The 18,522-nt window shown below is 38.5% G+C and overlaps 1 protein-coding gene across 1 annotated transcript in view; it reads left to right on the top strand.

Moving 5' to 3' along the window:
• Nucleotides 1–18,522, top strand: part of PARD3B (par-3 family cell polarity regulator beta) — a 411,926-nt gene that overhangs the window by 360,032 nt on the left and 33,372 nt on the right. Inside the window, exon 21 of the mRNA XM_054381001.1 lies at nucleotides 5,302–5,437. Within this exon, the coding sequence (XP_054236976.1) occupies nucleotides 5,302–5,437 (136 nt within the window). The remainder of the gene's footprint in view (nucleotides 1–5,301; nucleotides 5,438–18,522) is intronic.

Below are 18,522 nucleotides of genomic sequence, written 5' to 3'. Positions count from 1 at the left end.
TTTTCTTTTTATCTCTTCCCACCACTATTTTTATTCCACCATTATTTTTATTTAATTTATTTTATTATTTACGAGGTTGCAGAAATATCCTCATAAGCCATGTAATACTTCAGGGTAGAAAGGGCTAGAACTGAAGGAGTCAGATATTTAAAAATTTGTTATAACTTCAAAAGGAAAGTTTTATCTGAAATGCAAGATACCCTGACATAATCTGTTAGATTCCCATGTACTGCATATTCTTGCAGACCACTATGTTCTTTCCAGTATAGAAAATCAGCTTTGTTTCATGGCAGATTGTGAATGGAAGATTGTCCATTCTCGAGTCTGTGAATCACGTTTTGTCTTGGATTTGTTTGTTAATGGAAAATTTGCTAAAAACAATAACTTTTGTTTTTTAACTTGGAAGTGGAAGTTGTTTGTTTATCAGCTGATGGTCAGCTGGGTGAAATCAGCATTTGAAAGAGGTGGCTGGCAAAAAAGCCCTGCACATTATTAACGTGTTTAAGAAAATCACTGGAAGTAAAATGTTTACTGCCTCTTGAAATGTATGTTTATATACAGCTTTAAGTGGTTCATCTTACTGTGTACGTGCAACACTTGTTTTTAAATGTTATAATCTAGAGAGCTGCAATAAGAAGTAACTAATTTAAAAATGACATTTTTAACCTGAATGTTTGAAATCCAGATTAGCAACTCAGAGGAAGAACAGAGGGGAGATTTTATTTTGTAAAACCTGAGCCCTCTGTATTAAATACTGATGGTGATGGTTTGATTCGTTGGAAAACATAGCTTGTCTGTCATAATGGATATATAACATCACTGCTATGGTACATCTATCTCATCAGGGATGATGGGATGAAATTTCACAGTCATATTTTACATAATGCTAGAGATAGCTTGATGTCAAGCCTGTGCCAAATTACAGTTTCTTTTTTGTTTTGAAATGCTTTTTCCAACTGTATTGATTGAGTGGCTGTTTCTTAGCAGATCCCTATACAGTTTCACTGAGCAAGGTGGAACTTGTATAATGCCTCTGACAGATGCAAACACAGGGTAGAAGACAGTGATTTCTGGCAGTTGTGTATCTAGTAGGTTGTGCAACCCCAGCAGTGTGGAATGGAGTGATCATACAGGCTCCTTTTTTATCTTTCTCCCAGGCCAGAAGAAAGCTTTGGTTTCTAAGGATTGTTATCTAGCAAAGCTACAGAATGGCTATCAGAAATGTGCTTTTTCTTCTTTGAAATATTCATTTAAGATCAATTATTATTTATTTTTTCCTCTTTCCAAAACAAATCCTTGTGGTTTATGCAGCTTATTTGAAAACTGTAGAACTTTTCTTCAGATTGTGATTTTAGATAGGTTTTGTTACTATTGTTCAAAATCAGCATCTGAGAGTCTTCACTAAACTCTTTGTAAAGTTTCTCAGAGATTTTTTTCCCCCACCTAGACATTTAAAAACTTCCCAAAAAATGTTCAGGTTCTATCTCTGTGTCAGCTCCTTCTGAATCAATCTCCTTACATTTAGCACAATTTTAGGAAAATAGTCTGAAATCACTCACCAAATGCAGGGTGGACAGTTCTCTTGCAGTCTTGTCATGACAACAGGTGAGTCCATGATAGGTAAATTAAGTCTTAAAGCTTAGGAACGTGAGGTGGTGGAAGGGAATGGCAAACGTGTGGTTTCACAGTTGTCTGAACATCATACAGCACGGGAAGCCATGTGAGGGAAGTAAGTTGTGCACAAAAATGAAGATATTATTAGAACTGTAATATTTATTTCTCCTTGAGGAGGGAGCACTATGTTAAATGTGAAGCTATTGTAAAAGTAACCTGTCTGCTATACTTACTAGGCTTGGTGAAAAGCTTCAGTAAGTTTCCTTAGTATAAATTTACTTTGATTGGAGGTATTGTGGTTTTTTGGGGTGTGGGTTTTTTTGTTTGTTGGTTTGGTTTTGGGTTTTTTGTTTGTTTGGGTTTTTTTTTTTCTTTTTTTTTTTTTTTGTAAGTTCAGGATCGTTTTCAGTATAAACAGTCATGCATCCAAAACATTTGAACTGGTATTCATCTGCTGTTTCCCTGTCTGAAAACTGCTATCTGATCAAATCAATATTGTTTAATTATGTATTTATAGGCATATGGCAGAATAGTTTATAGTCACTGTATGATCTCCTCTGCAATCTTGGAAAATTGTGTTGGTTTTTTTAATATTTCCTTATCAGTTTCTTTTTTTTATTACTGATGACTTCATTCTGTTTGAATTGAATGCTTCAGTTTCTTTGGGGTAAACTAATAGATTATGTATGCGATATTTGCACAGTGCTGATTGAATTCATCTGGTGAGTTTGAATGTGGTTCATATATTCACATAATTGTCAGGAGCCAACTTGAAATTCAGAACTGTTTCATGAGCATTGCACAGGGCATCATATTCATCTCACATTATTCAGGAGTGGGTAAAACTTTCATGGTAAGCTAGAATGTAGCTCTTTCAAAAGCCAATTTTTTTGCATTTGCACCTATAAACAGTCAGGGGGGCAGGGGGAAGCTGTGGAGCTTTAATTTTAAAGCTGATGTACTGACCAACCCTATTCCAATCTGATTCCCCCCACCTTTCTAACAAATTCTGAACCTGCTGACCATTTTTGACCAGACTTGACTGGTGATTTTGGTGTTCAAAAGATACAGGGTCACTAAATTTCACGAAAATTAGTAGCCTGCTGCTAGCAAGAGCCAGGCAAATGCACTTGCTGGGGAGAAATGCTGCGGTGTGAACTCAGTCCCATTATTGGACACCAGAGAACCCACAGGAGAAAAGCACAGGAAATCAGACTTCACGGAGCTGCTTGTTTCCACAGAGATTATGCTTGTGTTTTCACACTAATCCAGATGGATAATTTTCCATGTGCTGCTATCTTTCATTCAAATGTTCCTACTCATTCTCATGGTTAGGGCTTGTACTTCAATATAGCGTGGGAGAGGTTTGCCAGAGAAAAAGCTGTCAGGCCTAGTCCTGTAATATATATAACCAGCTTGATCTGTGCAGCACCTACTTGGATTTGCTGGCTAAATGGGTTTAAGCAGAGGGAAGTTTACCTACAGGAGATCTGCAGCAAATTGTGCACAGGCTGCTGTTACTCCTCTTACAATATATCAATCTCAGATTTCATTTTAAAAGGGAAAAAAAAACCCACAACAACAACAAAAAAGGCAAGCAAACAACAACAACAAAACCCCTGCATGACATTTTCACATTACATCTTTACCCAAAGTACCTCAGGGCAGCAAGTAGCATTTGGGGGCAGACACTAATACAGTTTGCAGAATGCTGCAGTGAGCCAGATCAGCTGGAATCAAACTAGACCCATTGCCTGTATTTCAGCATTTTCCTCTCTTAGCTAGTGCTGGTTTGGGTAATGATGTTGGCAAAGCAACAGGGACAATACTTTGGGCCTTATCTGTATGTTAGCAGCCCTAATTAAATGCTTTATCTGTACTCACAAGTAATCAGGGGATTTCACAGGTATTGTATTGCTCATGAGCTGTGGACCAAGCTTCACTGTTTTAAGTGATAGCCTTCATTAGCTAGTCCTCAATTCCAGTATTTTCAAACTGGAAATGGCTCTTCACTGTTTGACAAGAATTCATGCAAGAAACAGAAGCATTTATCTGTGGAAGGAATCAAGGGGAAAAGGGAATATACTTTGAGTTTTTTCTCAATAGCCTGCAGAGTTTGTGCAAGCTTTCTGCACTGTCTTGGCAGATCATGAGAAAAAAATTGTATGCTCTATAAGAGTTCAGTAAGTCAGCCAGAGAAGCCTGAAACTTCTGGGACTTGGTCACATTGAGGGGCTGGATAACTTAGGATCCAGGGAACACAAGTAATTCAAATGTTTTATTTTTCATGGAAACCTACTGATGCTGCAAGTAAACGTTTCCAGTCCTGACTGCATATTCAGTTCATTTACACCCTACACAGAATTTCCCTTCATTGATAATTAATTTCAAACTCATCTAGATTGCTATTAGATACTAGAAACTGCTTGTTATTGAACTGATAGATTTCTGTCAAATCTTTTGTTTGTGTTTTCCAAATTCAGTTATCTATGCCAAACCTATGATAGACTTCCCTAGATTCTGGCATACTTACAGTGGATGCAGTGTGACAAGATGCTCCACAGAGTCTGTGCTCATGTGAATAAATCTGTATCTCTATAGCCTGTTGTTGGTGAGGCAGAGTGTAGGTTGCAGATTAAAAGAATACATGATGATGTGCTGCAATAATACTGGTCTGAGTTTAGGAGTGAGCACAAATAAATTCTATGGCAATTCCCTGTGAATGCCAGTAAATGCTACTGAGCCAAGCAGTCAGTATTCACCCCAGAGTTGACTACAGTAGGACTTGAAGCAGCTGCAGCAAACTTCTTCATTTTAATGTGGCTGTATTTTTTTTAATTCTTAGGCATTTTCATAATTTTTTTTTTAAATCCTTCCAGATATGACTTGAGCTTCCACAGTTGTACAAGTCCATCTGTAAGGTTTAGGAAGGCTCATCAGGGTCAAAATCTGCAAAGATAAGTTAAGCAACTCCATTAGCTTTACCACAGCAGTTTGCAGTGTATGCAGTTCAGCATACAAGTGAGTCTTTGTGGATTACTAAGTGGATTATTACTGTTTAATTACCACTTTGAAAAAATGACGTTGAGATTTGATGATGTGCTTTCCCATCTCTCTTACTTCCCTTGTATTTTCACAGCTGATGTTTTATTTCTTTGTATAACTGGGAGGCAGCTTGCTGTTTGTGACATGAAACTTCTTTCTGTGCTTCTCTGTGAACATAGCTTATTCTGTACCTTGAACAAATGTAATTTTAGGGAAATTCCACTTTTAGCATGGGAGCAAAAGGAAACTTTTTTTGGCAGCTTACCATCATCATCATCATTATTATTAAAATATGATAGCCATTTATAGCTACTTGTAGGAATGTTAAAAGTTTCCTTGTGCTCCCCCATCTGTCTGCATCCATCTGTTGTCTCTTGTCTTATACTGGAGTTGTTAAGTTCTTTGGACAAGGACAGCCTTTTATAAAATGGGGATCAGCTTCACAATCAGCAGCTTTATTAATATGAGAAAGCACAAATAAGGGTGGTACAGGCCAGAGGGCACTACGCAAGTCTTGAGAATCAAACGTTCTCAATCCATTTGTCTCAGGTGTGGCAATTCTCCGTGTGCACTTATGAGGGTACCTGGTATTAGAAATATGTGTACATACGAGTCTTATGTAGTATTTTTTATTCTACTCAGTGGCTGCACAGCTGGTGGGAATGCTGATCGTATCCAGAAATTACGGAAGGAGTACCATCAGGCCAGACGAGAAGGCTTACCTTTCTATGAGGATGATGAAGGAAGAACACATCTGCCTGATTATGACCAGCATTGGGTAAGTCCACCATGTGATACAGAGTGCTTTTGCAGCATTCAGGGTTAGCAGAAGGTGCTGATGTGTTAGAGTTTTCCAAGAATTCATGTCAATTTGACATGAATTTGGAGAATTTGTAGAAATGGAGAAATCTTTGATGCAAACCACAGAACACCAATGAAAACGTTAATAACATGAAACTTGGCTAAAATAACTAGTCTGTTGACTGTTTGATTTAGGCCCTGGTTTCCTCTCTTTAGGCCCAAAATATGCAGTCATTGCCAAATTTCGTCACGTGGCAGCATCAAGGCTTTTCAGCAGAATTTGTGGTACTCTGGTAGTTCATCGAGTGATTCCCTGGGTTAACAAGATTGTTAGCAGAGCAGACTCTCACTGTGCTTAGCTGCAAAGTGAGAGGGAGGAACAGAGGCATGTCTTCTCCTGCCCTGCCTTCTGCATGCTGGACAGTAGCAACCTGGCCATGATACATCTTTGGTAACCTTTATAAGGTGAATAATGGAATGGTTTGATCCTCTCCCATCAAAAGATCTTAAAATATTCTACCCACACTATAGGACTATTACAGACATGCTACATTCCCTGTTTTATATATAGAAGTCACGCTACACACAGATGTGTTATCTACCCCACTACCAAGGAGTAACCTGTGGTAGAGTCAGAGATAAATCCAGGAGTGCCAGATTTTTGAATGCATTAAATGCAACAGCTATAGTCTATGGGATCACAATGGTGGTACTCAAGAGCTCCACCTGAGCAGATTTCAGAATTGGGCTCTGTCTCTTTAGAAGTAATTATAATCAAGCAGTATTCAAAATTGTAATTTTAGTAAGATGCAATGTATGCTACATTTGAGAATTTAGTTTAAAAAGAGACAGAATTATGTTAAACTCTTAAGAATCTAAATGTACTGGTAGTCTGAACTAACATTGTTGGTTTTAATGTCTTCCAAACTATTAGTGTGAATGCTGTAGTGAAATCTTCAGTCATTGATATAGTGCAAAAAAATCCTATATCAGACTAGACTTTATTGCAGTTGGAGTGAGACAGTGTTAAAAGGGTTTTTTTTACATAAATTATCACATATATTTATTCATTTACCCCCAAAATGTTGTCATATATGTTATTCTGATCCAGTTACCAGAAGTATCACCTTCAACAAAATAATTCTTTCCTTAAAGCAGTTAACTTTAATCTACTGCCTTAAATTTTGTGACCCAAATTTGGGAACCAAAATGAGAATATCAGTCAAATACATCTTTCTGTTGAAATTCTATTGCATGGTAGGTGTCTGGACAGAGACCCCAGACTGGGCTAGTAGCCCTTCTTCAGCAGCCTGAGGATTTCTACTTAACTGATAAAGCTTTATTAATCCTCAGAGGAGATGGAGATTTATGGTCCAGTGTAGTTTCCTAAGATTCACAAAGGTTTCTTCTAGGTAATCCTTTCTAAGCCTTTCCTATTAGGTATAATGCACAGAGATTACTGATTTCCAAAGCTTTGCTTTTCCTGTGAGGTAAGATGTCCTTAATCAAAGCACCTGAAAGGGAACTTTAAGTATCTCAATCTTGAACTGATTAATAACAGTGGTACCAGCATTGTTTCTTTTTCTCCTTCTAATGCAAAATATTTTTAAATGTTTTTGTTTTGAAGAATGGCTGTTTGCTCAAAAGTCAGAGTTTACCTTGAGTGCTTTAATACTCTCAAGTCTGTTGCTGCAACAGTTCCTCTTGTTGAAGTGGTTTACAGATTTCAAAGATTTCTGGTCTCTGCACTGCAACAACATAATCCATTGATCTATCCAGCCTAGCTTTCATAGGCACCGTCTTTCAGTCTGGAAAATACTGTGGTCACAGCTTGCTCTCTTTAGACTCCTGGCTGAAATTTCTCTTCTTACATGTAGCTTTATGCTTAAAATACATATGTTACATCAATTCATTCAAACAGGAAAGAAGTACAAAAATAGAATAAAAACATTTAAAAGAAACACGTGTCTCAAAGCAGGAGAGTCATCAAGATTTTTTTTTTTAAAGCAACATCATCTTTCTCACCTTGGGCTGCAGACCCTCAGCAGTGCTGTGGTCACACAGATTGAAAAACAGCTGATTTTTTCCCACCTTTACTCATCAATAAAGAGGCATGGTGAATACTAATTGCATAATTGTAAATAAGTAAAACCACTCCACAATCTTCAGGATGCCAGGTCTTTAAAGAGCCAACAGCTGAAGAGGAGGCAAGCCTTCTGGTATAAGTTTTCTTGCTTCCCACAAGCAGTTACAGCACCAGGGAAGCTGCAGCTGGAAAGGAGATTCTGGATCTTCCTATGTGTTTTTAATACTCGATTCTTTTTTTCTGTGCTTTTGTCAGCTGTTTTACCTAAGCCAGCTTTCCTATAAGATGTCTTTCTGATGTACAGCAGCTGCTGTAATCACTTCCCACCATCTTATGAAACATACAGATAAGTTGGGAAATAACAGAGGATAATTTGAGAAGACACTATCCCGTCACAAATCAACAGCCTCAGAAATGGACCCTGGGTCTTGTCCTCCAAAAAAGTATCTGAGAACTCATGAGACAAATTTCTATCAGATAAAGCTGACATTGACAAGCGGCCTTTAGCTGACACTGTAATGGGACAGAATTTGTAATAGAAGGGGTATTTCTAACAATCTACTTTTTTTTTTAAGTGGGATAAATCAAGTTAAAGTGCAGAGCCGGCTGAAAAGCTAGCATTGTAAGGAAACATGATCTCATGACAGGCAATTGGGATCCATAAATGTTTTAAAAATAAGGTCAAAAATTCATTTCAAATAGGCCTGCTATTCTCTCATCGTCTGTTCCTCCCCCCTGCATCTATTTTCCAGTTCTTCTCTATTCTTCTCATCTGTTGCTGGATGAATTTTTTGCTCTCTTGCGTCTTCATTCTGCTCTCTCTTCCCTGCAGTCTGTTCTTTTTCTTTTTGTAAGTAACTGAATAATTCAGTTTAGTGTGTCTCCATAAACAGACACATGTATATAACACTGTCTGTGCTATAGAGCCAGATCCTTTGAAATTATTCACCAGTTTCTTCATCCTTTGGTTTGTTGTTGAGTTTCGTATCCTTTGGTACTCCTTCCCACCCCCCATTCTCACCCTAGGTTTATAAGCAGAATAAATGATAAACAAAATTCTATAGGGGAATTTGCAAGGCTTAAAGTAAACCTCAGCTAGCTAACCGAAAGACAAGCTGATGATAAACTGTTTAAGTGTTGTCTAGGACAAATGAATGCCTGTTATTGTCAGTATAATGTCAGATTACCCTAAATTTTTCTGACAACTGGAGTATATGGAGAAGTATCATCTCAAGACAGGGTTTAGGCATGTGCATACATACTCATGTCTTAGTAGGGCATTAGATAGTGAAAGTGCTCATGAACATATCCTGACCTGGGTCTACAGAAAGAGATATAGTATGTTTATGAAGTATTGTCAGGTACTGTAGTATCAGTCAGACCCTGAGAGAGGTATGTAAGCAATAAGATTCAAGAACTTAGTCTCTCTAAGATTTTGAGGGCTTTTTTATGGGGCACTGTTTTTCAGGGCTTTAAGAGTCACAGACTAATAGCAGATCGTGAGAAGTAACAAAGGAGCAGTCAAGACAAACCCATGCACTTCTATTTAAGGGCATTTAAATAATAAGGAATTAATAATCTATTTGAGGATTTACTTGGATTCTCTTACAGACTTTGTACAAATCCAGTTACTTAAAACATCAATTCTTTCTTTCAGGGGGGCAGTAAATCCTTGAAACTTTATCTTTTTAGTGTGTGTTTGAGGACTGTATGCTGCTTTGCCACACTGAAAATAGTTCACCTGTTAGTGACCAGAGCAGCTTCACTGTACCAAACCTTATGAAAAGTGGTTCTAAAAGCCGTTTCCTTATTTGAAGAACAGATTTGCAAGCTGATAAATAACCTAAAGAGATAAGAAAACCTATCTCTGGATACAGTCTGTGAACATTCATTTGAAACAAACCTGTAATGTACTGAGTTTTGTCAGTTCCCAGTTGACAGGATGAAAGAAGAATCATGCCTGCCTGTGTTAAAGGCCAAGTACTTTATTGTATGCCTGGCAGGGATCCAAGCCTAAAAATCAACCAGAACAAAAAAGGGAGCGTTAAGAACTGCATTATTTTTCCATAATGTGTCAAAGGGTTCTACGCTTGCTTCAGGATGAATAAGAGCTGTTTGTACCTTTTATGATCAATTAATTCCACATTCAGGATGTTACATTTCAAATAGGTCAGGTTCCCAAAATGCAGAGACGTTTGTGTTGGACCATGGTTAGAAACCAAAATTCCAACTTCTAGAATAATAACATTCCTGTCTTCTAGTGCAATGGGAGAAGCTGACAATTTAATGTAATATGTGAAACCATGTAGCAGAAACTGCTGAGAATTCCAGCCTTGCAGAGCCCACAGACTGTTAGTAGAAAACATGGAAAAAATATTTAAGTGCAGTAACTTACTTAAAGTAAAAAGTAAAACCATGGATCGGAAGTATTTGTGCGTATGTTATTAAAATATTGATTAAGAGAACATGTAAAACATTTTATGAGGTAATGTGATTAACTTGCCAGTCAAGAACTTTTTATGGTCACTACTGATCTCTGTATAATGAACGTTTCAGATCAGGGAATATTCTAAAGAGCTATTCAAAGTAAGCAGAGGGATTTTGAAATTTACAGGCTGCCTTTTGGGGGTGGGTTTTGGGGAGAAAATATTTTGGAGAAATCCCTGCCAAGCCTCATGTGAAAAATAAACTCTTGCAAATGGCACATGCAGGAAGAGCCAAATTCAATTCCATTAATACTAGTAATAAAGAGTGGCTCTTATAACTTATTTGGAGTCATTCCTACTTACACAAAGTTTGAGTTTGGCATAGACTATCTGAACCAAAGGGGAGTCTGAAATGCTTGTGTCTTCATGCTAAATCTATGTACATACTCTTATTTACCAAGGGAAACAGTTCTGGTGCCATATGTCATTTCATCAAAATCCACTTGGTACTGTTATGTGAATTCCAGAAATACATCACACCACCTATTCCACAAGGTAGCTCATCACACAGCTACTTTTTGTTGGATTTCAATGCAGGGGAGTGCTTCTGAGGAGGGCAAAGATTAGGCATTTCTCTTACTTCATACAAGTAGTTGAAGGAAATCAGACAAAAACATGTGGTGCTGCAGGGCTGCCTTGCAGGCTCACATATTAGCACATGTGCCAGCAGTCACGTCCTCTGCAGTTAGAAGAGGTTCTTCTGATGGTGCCCAAATGGAGAATTTCAGTTGGGGTATCACAGAGATCATGACAGCTGCCACAGATCATGTTGATATAATACAAAGAGCCCTAGAGGTTTTCTGTTGAGTGTATTTTTCCTAATTTTCCAGTATGCTTGGGGAGGAGAGAAATAAAACTCTTAAGTGGTAATTGTATTGACGAATGGAGTTTGTGAACAAGTAATCCATGCTCTATAGTATGCCGAACAGTTACTGTATTTGTGCACATAGAACACAGCTTTGCAGCTTTTAAACTTTGTGGCACGCTTGAACGGACACAGATACTTGGCTTCACTGTGGTTCTGAGTAGCAAGGTATCTGGGTCTTTGCAATTTGCTTCCATTTTGGCAAGCTTCTGCCAGTACAGGCTTTAGCAGTTTTGTCTACTTTTCACTTGCTCCATAGATAGGTGACTGCATGGCTGCTTTCCCTGAGCATGTGTGCACATACTCTGTCCAATCTCAGGCCACCAAGAAGTGAGGAAGGTGGAATTGGATTGATATTTTTACAACACACCTCGTGTTGGTTGTTTTGCACTTGGACCCTTCCCTTACCCTCAGTAAGATGTGCTTCTTCATGACAGCTTTGTCCTGACCCCTAGCAAGTCAGTGCTCCACATACCATCGAATCAAATACAGCTGTTCGTGGGTCTATCTACATGGGGGGGAAAAGTAGGTTTCCTTTTAAAATTGAGCTCCTTTTCCTCAGGCCAGTGGTAAGAGACCTGCTTCAACTTTTGGCAAGGGGCCCCAGTTACAACAACCCTCATTTTTTAATCACAAGACAAGTCTGTCCTGTCATGAAACTAAGCTTGTACTTAGGTATTTATTAGATCAGGCATCAGACTTGACCCTTTCTTAGCCACAAGATTCTGCCTTTACTACCAGGTATCTGGTGCATTTATCAAGTAGATGCTGACATAGTTGACTTCTTTTTGAATTCTCACAGCTTAATCTCCCTGGGTTATGTTGTTGTTCAGTGTGTTGTTGATTGAAAAGAAATCTTTTCTATAAAAAATACTGACGATCCAAACTGTTGCCTAGCTACTGTTGTCCCAGACAGCACCCCGTTTCCTAAAAATGCTGATCACTGTCCAGTTCTGCCTGCTAAGGGTAACATCCCACTAAAACAGTTAGCAGTTTTGACAAAGGACTGCAGAATTGAATCATTTAACATAATAGAAAGCAGAATTACTCCAGTGAGGGAAAAGGTACAGTTGTCCAGCATGTACAGAACAGGGTCAAGCTTCAAAGAAGCTGGGTCGAGCAATACAACTATGTCATTGTGGCTGTTAGAGTGACAGAAGCCAACTGAAATAATGGACTTTTGATTACTTTTGATTTCTGGACTGAGTTCTTCTATTGTACATCTCTGCAGCACTCCACATTATTGCAGTACAAGATCTGAGGTGGAGGCCTTGGGTCTTCTTGAGTTTTGCTGAAATACCTCACAGGAAAATACATTAGCAGAACTGCTTGTTAAATTTCATCCTAGGCACACTTTCAGCAGTCAGGGTGTCGGTGTTCTGGCTATGTTGTTGTCTTGCAGTTAAAAAACACCAAAAAGTGCAAGATTTCTTCACAGCCAAGGTGTGAAAAGTGATTAGAATGTATCACTGGATGCTGAGTATAAGCAATTATCTATGAATATATAAAGGCTCTATTATTCTCAACAAACAGGCAACATTGCTATAATTATTTAAAATGAAAAATAAAGTCACTGACTCAGACATGGAGAGATTAGGCAGATAACTTTATTAGTTCCCAGTCTAAGGTCTGTAGTGCAGATGCTAATCTAATATCAAGACTACATTAAAATGAAGTGCAGAATACGGGGAAAAGAGAACTCCATTTACCCTGTAAGTCTGGTGCTGTACATGAGTTTGGCTTTTCTGCTCATGGCCAGCTCTATTCAACTTTCAACTCTGGCTGTTAAAGAACACTTAGAAAAAGGAGCACTAAAGCTTTCCTTCTTACTCAATATGAGATCCTACTGGAACACGTTCCTTCTATTAGATGTGCTGAGTTTTGAGAAGTTCTGCAAAAGCTAGTAATCAACTTCATTTTTGTTTACATGTGTTTTTGGAGGTTTTTTTTAACTTTTCATGTTCTTGCTTTGTTTAGTAAATGAAATTTGTAAGCAGGAATTTCCCAGTGCAGAAGGGAGTCTGATAAAATACTAGCACTGTGCAACTTAATCAGAAGGACTGGGTTTGATTTTATTTATTTTTTAGTGGTTTTGAGGCACTTGCTCTGCAACTGTGTTTATTAACAGTAAGAAAGCAAGAACAACAAATACTGCTGGCTGTGTTTTTGCAGCTTTTTCCTCATCAAATGGTCTGACTGCTGTGTTAAGTCTCATGTAGCCCAATAGTAAGTAGAACCATTCCATCTGAACTGTATGTCCTAAGTCCTGTGGGATAGGAGATACTGAGTCTTCTGTAATCCAGGTGATACTGAAATGTCTGCCTTCCATGCAGAAATGAGAGTTTTAGCCCTCCTGACTCCAAGGGGGTCCTACTATTCAAGGCAGATGTGTGTGAATAATCCAGTGTCCCAGAGTAGCATAGTTTTCATAAAGTAGTATATTAAATTCAGCGTATATGTTGTGAATGCAACCTACCAAGAGGACAAGTTCTGGTATCTCTTCTAAAATGGTATCTGGTCACCAGTTGTGAGATTTTTCTGGCTTTAGTCCATTCATCTGTTTTCTTGATGGGCTGCAAGTAGTGAGTGTCAAACTTACAATTCCAAATAATGTTATCTTATTTAGGAAGACCAGTGCTGCATGTGACCACAAATAAGACCAGTGCTGCAGTTCCTCTCAAGGAACGTGGACCCTGGGGAGGCCTGGGCCAGGTGTATGCTTTACAATGTCAGATATTCCAAGTCAGAATAGCAGATACCTAGAGTGAAATTATGACTTTAAAGTTAAGATATGACTCAAACCAAGGTGAGGAGATTCCCAAGATTATTTTGTTGTGGTAAGCACAGTCATATCAAGTTATATTCTATAATTCAGAATTTTATAACTCCTTCAAGATAAGATAACAATTTATAATGTGACATACATACCTGTACCTTCCATCTCTGGCCTGCCATCATCAAAACAAAGTCATTCTGACAATCTAAATTCACTCTTTCCTGTGCAATGATTATAGGGGATTTAGCAAAATACCTTCTAATGGTACCCACCGGTGGATCAGTATTAACATTTACATTTGCATTCAAAGCTAATTTTCAACGTATTTATCTTAATTTGCTAGCAAGATACCTGTCAAGTTAGCAATTAAACTGTAATTTGGTCACTGAGGTGTTTACACGGATTAATAGATCTCTCTCTTAAGCATATGCTCCTGGGTTGGAAATAACAGCTATACTGCGTGGTGGCATGACCCCACTTGAGTTTCACACACACATGCACAAAATCAAATTCCATCATATTTTAATGCAAATTTTACCTTTGCAAATGATGTCCTGAAAAGACTGAGTTTCCATGGTAACCTTAGGGAACACATAACCTGTTTATCATAACTTCTCCATGAAGCAAGACAGGGGGTGGGGAACATGCTTTGATGTCAACCGTATTTTTCTGTAGACAGGATTCTGCTGTAGCACATACAGAGAATTTACCAAAATGCTCCTGTGCTGTCCTAAATAAACTTCTTTTCACTTTCGTGGAAACAGAAGCAGTCATATGGAATAACATAGGAGTGAACTGTAGCAGGCAGTATTCAGAACCATTAACTTACCTTTCAGCTCCTGTCCATAATTTGACAACTAGGTCAACCTTTTGAAAGACCAGTCACAGATTAACACGTAGAACTCTTCCATTGTTTTCTCTCTTTGATTGCTTTTCCTCCATGCTTTATGTTTGGCCCTCAGGTATCCCCACTGCCTTTCAGAGGCACTTTTAGGTTTTCTTGTTCTTCCACCTCACTGCTGAAAATACTGTTTGAAAAATGCCTTGGAAGATCTCTGAACTCCTACATTGTGGGCCTACCACAGAAAATAATATATCAATTATACTTTGCATTCACTACTGACTTTCAGACTTGAGGCGCTGACTTCTGGAGCTGCCATTAGCAAGAAGTGAGTTTGATGGCTGCAAGCATCTGCAAGATTGTATTTTTTCCTGCAGATGCTCAGTAATTCCTGGCTAAAGGAAAGTATGTCTGCAACATTTTTTTAAGGTCATTAGGAGTAAGGAACAGATGTTGAGGTTTTTCAGAATGCTGCTTTGAAGTGCCATTTAGGAGTCAACTGACAAGACTGACCCTATAGGCAGTGATTTTTGGGACTGGAACACAGAGGAACCATTGCCTACAGTTACCCATCTGGTATCCATCTGGTACCAGCAAACAACAGACAGTACCAAATCACAGAGAAACTGTACCAACTGCTAAATTGGTATCAGCAAGCAAAGAAGGTCGCCACCCAACAGCAGTTGCAAGCAGGAGAAATAATGTCTGTAACATTTACAGACTGGTATCTGAAGATCCGGAGCAACCTGATGCCATAGCATATGGAAAGCAATTCCTTTCTCTAAGCTTGCTTATGCTGATGTTGTTTACTCAGTATTAATCCAGGTTTGGGATATTTTTTGTTGTTGTTAACCATATTGAGTTTGCAGTGCGGAGAGTTTTTGTCATGATGCTACTGAGGGAGTGCCTCTCTTTAGTGGCATCTATGTTTTAACAGGATTAAGGTGGATTTAATACCCTGTGCTACAGACTAACCATTCAAATTCTAGGAGTGCTGTTCCAGAGCGGTGTCAAATCACAATGGAAGGAGTTGAGGTTAACTTTTAACTCCATGACAATTTATTGTCTGCTGGTTTTCTTTGATGTGAAGTATTCTTGGGGGAGAGCTGTGGCAGGGGGTTGTTTCCCAATTTTATTGCCATCTTCTTCCCTTTGTTCATTTTCTCCCTTCTTCTTCGTTTTCTTCTCTTGAAGAAGTGTGCTGATTGTACAGTAGCTAAGTGTTTAGAATGTAATAATACAACAGTGAGAGATTTACTGCCTCTAGGCACTACCCCTTCTACTCTCGAGGACCTCCAGCAAGGCATGATTTTATAGACAATGAAAGGCTCCCTCTCCCCTGTGAAGCTGCCTGCCTGCAGGAAGCTTTTCAGTGTCTATTTCCACTACTCACTCTGCAATTTAGTTCCATACCCTGCTATTTCCCCCTTCCCTCCCTCTTCCCTGACATACACATGCATATACCCCCCATGTACACATTCAGCACCAGCAGCAGGTGTAGGTAGATTCGCATTGTCTCAATGTGTGCGTTAAAAACCTCAAAAATACCCCAAACATTTTTGTTTTATCATCCTCAGCATAAATGGAAATATTGATCTGTCCCTGCTTTGCTTTCCAGGTATTGACACTGTCATTTCATTTTCCCTAAAAAGAGCACAAGCTCATAGCTGGGCTGCAAAGCATGGCCATTATACCCTGGCACTGGTGCCAAGAACTCTGCTGACTTAGCTAGAGAAAGATGCTTGACTTTGAGAGAAAATTCAATTCAATTTATTTCATAGAGTGTCTCTCATGAAGTATTTCAAAATGCCTTATATCAGGAGATAACATAATGAGAAAATGCTTTAGAGAACTGGGTATTCAGATAGCAAGACAAAATGATACACAACAATGAACTGGAGTAAAAGAAAAGACGACTGTCATTTAAAAGCAGGAATCATCTGGATAAGTAGTCTTGTAAATTAATTACAGTGAGAAGAGAAGCAAAGAATGCAAGACCAGGAGCGAAGCAGCTTCGATTCAAACGGACTAAGGCAAAGGACTAGTTTCATGGGGGGATTTGTGCACAGTACCATAAAACAGCTACAGGAGATCTGCTTTAGAAATGTATTCACATGTATGTTTTATGTATGCTGTATATTGCATCACAGTGATAAGTTATTCTCTTTAGTGGCTGGGAAGAGATTAATTGCATTGGTCTGCTGCAGTAGAAGAGCAACTGAAATGCCCCCTTCTAGTTAGAAAGAGTCAATGCTGAGTTTTTTTTGTTCTGCTGCATTTAAGTTTTGCTCTCAGCTCAAGTGCCTCTTTTTGCCTCTACTCTGAGAATAGATTTGTAAGTGAGGGTGTTGCAAATCTGGTGCTCATTAAAGACAATTATGAGGTAGAATTAACCAAAACATATTATACAACTTAATGGAAAAAGAAGCCACCCACAGAGACGGACACAGGCCAGGAAATGATCTCATTTTGCATGGTCACAGGAAACCATGGTCTTCCAGCACTAAGGATCAGGGCATCATGGAGCTAGGGTTCAGAAAGCAGAATATTATCTTTGTATGGCTGTGCAAAAACACTTTGCAGTTTTGGCTTCACTTTTTTTTGCTATTTCACTTGTTTTTGCTATTTTCTCTCTGCTTAGTATTGCAAGATACAGCAAATGCTGAGAGCTTGTTTTCTACAAAGCTAAGGCAATTGCCATGTTTTTAAACTGTTATGGGAACAGCCTGTTTCCCTTTTAAAGTTCCCATCTGTGTTTGTATTTCCCTCAGTCTATTGCCTTTATAGAAAATTTTCTGCTCTCTCTAAATATAAACCATTAGTTTCACCTCCTTGAACAAGAGGTAGGGCATTACTGAGGAGGAAAAGTAAATCCTGAGATAGTCAGCCCTGCTTAATTCCAACCTGGAGCACTGCTGGCTTCAGTGTTCCTGATGTTCACTGCATGAAGAAGGGACAGTGACTGTAAGTATGTATGATTATGTGTGTGCATGTATATGTGTGTGTGTGTAGATGTGTATAGTGATACAGGGAAAAGGAGAGCATTTGATTGCCTATCAGTCTGACTGACCAAGTAGTGTTCTGATTGCATACAGCTGATTTTTAAGTGAAGATTTTCAGAACTACTCACCAGCAAAACCAAGATCATCAGTGAGTCGAGTGTGTGTCTGTGTTTCTTATGGGGAGGAGGAAGGATGGTTTGATTACTATCTCTTTTTTTCCTTTAAACAAGGATGTTTTTCTCACCCAAGGGAAATGCATTCTAGCAGCATGAACATAACTATTAATCAACACTTAAGCAATAATCAGTGAATGAAAAATTATGACCAGAAACTGAAAATGTACTTTGATATTTTTCCTTTGAGGTCATGCCCTTGCATTTTAACATGAACAATTCTTATAAAATTAGTTCTGATGTATTCCAGAAGATAGTGATTTTAAAAGCTAGCACACGCTTTTCACTTTAGAAAAAAAAAATCCTAGTAGTGAATGATATATTAAGATCTGCATAAGTAATGTTATACAGCTACCTCAATACTTTTTGAGATAGAGCCTCAACTGATGTGCAGCAGTAGTATCTTATGGGGTTACTTCTGAGATGGAGATGCCGATATAATTATCACTGGAATGCTGTGTTCCAATATATGAAGATATGTTCAGGATACAGAGATGTAAATGTTTTTCCTGTGTATGTTCACCCAAAAAAGAGATACAGCCACTGCGAGATGCAGGTGTGTGTCGGCTTTGGGAATGCCTCCAAGAGGAATCAAATGCTATTGAAATTAAAACAAACCACCCTCATCAGTATTTAGCATGCTTTCCTGAATCAGGGCCAAGGTATGTGGTAGCACCCAGCAGAAACCAAGGCTGTGAGACTCTACAACAAGTGTAGCAATACCTTCCTGTAGCTTTTCAGGATGTTTTTTGACAAACTTAGCCACAGTTGTAATAGCATCAGGTGTTCTTTGGAACAATCTCCAAAGTAGATTAGTACAACATGCTTAAAGT

This window comes from Indicator indicator, chromosome 5 (assembly GCF_027791375.1).
Source record: "Indicator indicator isolate 239-I01 chromosome 5, UM_Iind_1.1, whole genome shotgun sequence".
Classification (NCBI taxonomy): domain Eukaryota; kingdom Metazoa; phylum Chordata; class Aves; order Piciformes; family Indicatoridae; genus Indicator; species Indicator indicator.
Note: the sequence above shows the minus strand (reverse complement) of the source record. Positions and strands in the feature narration are given on the sequence as shown.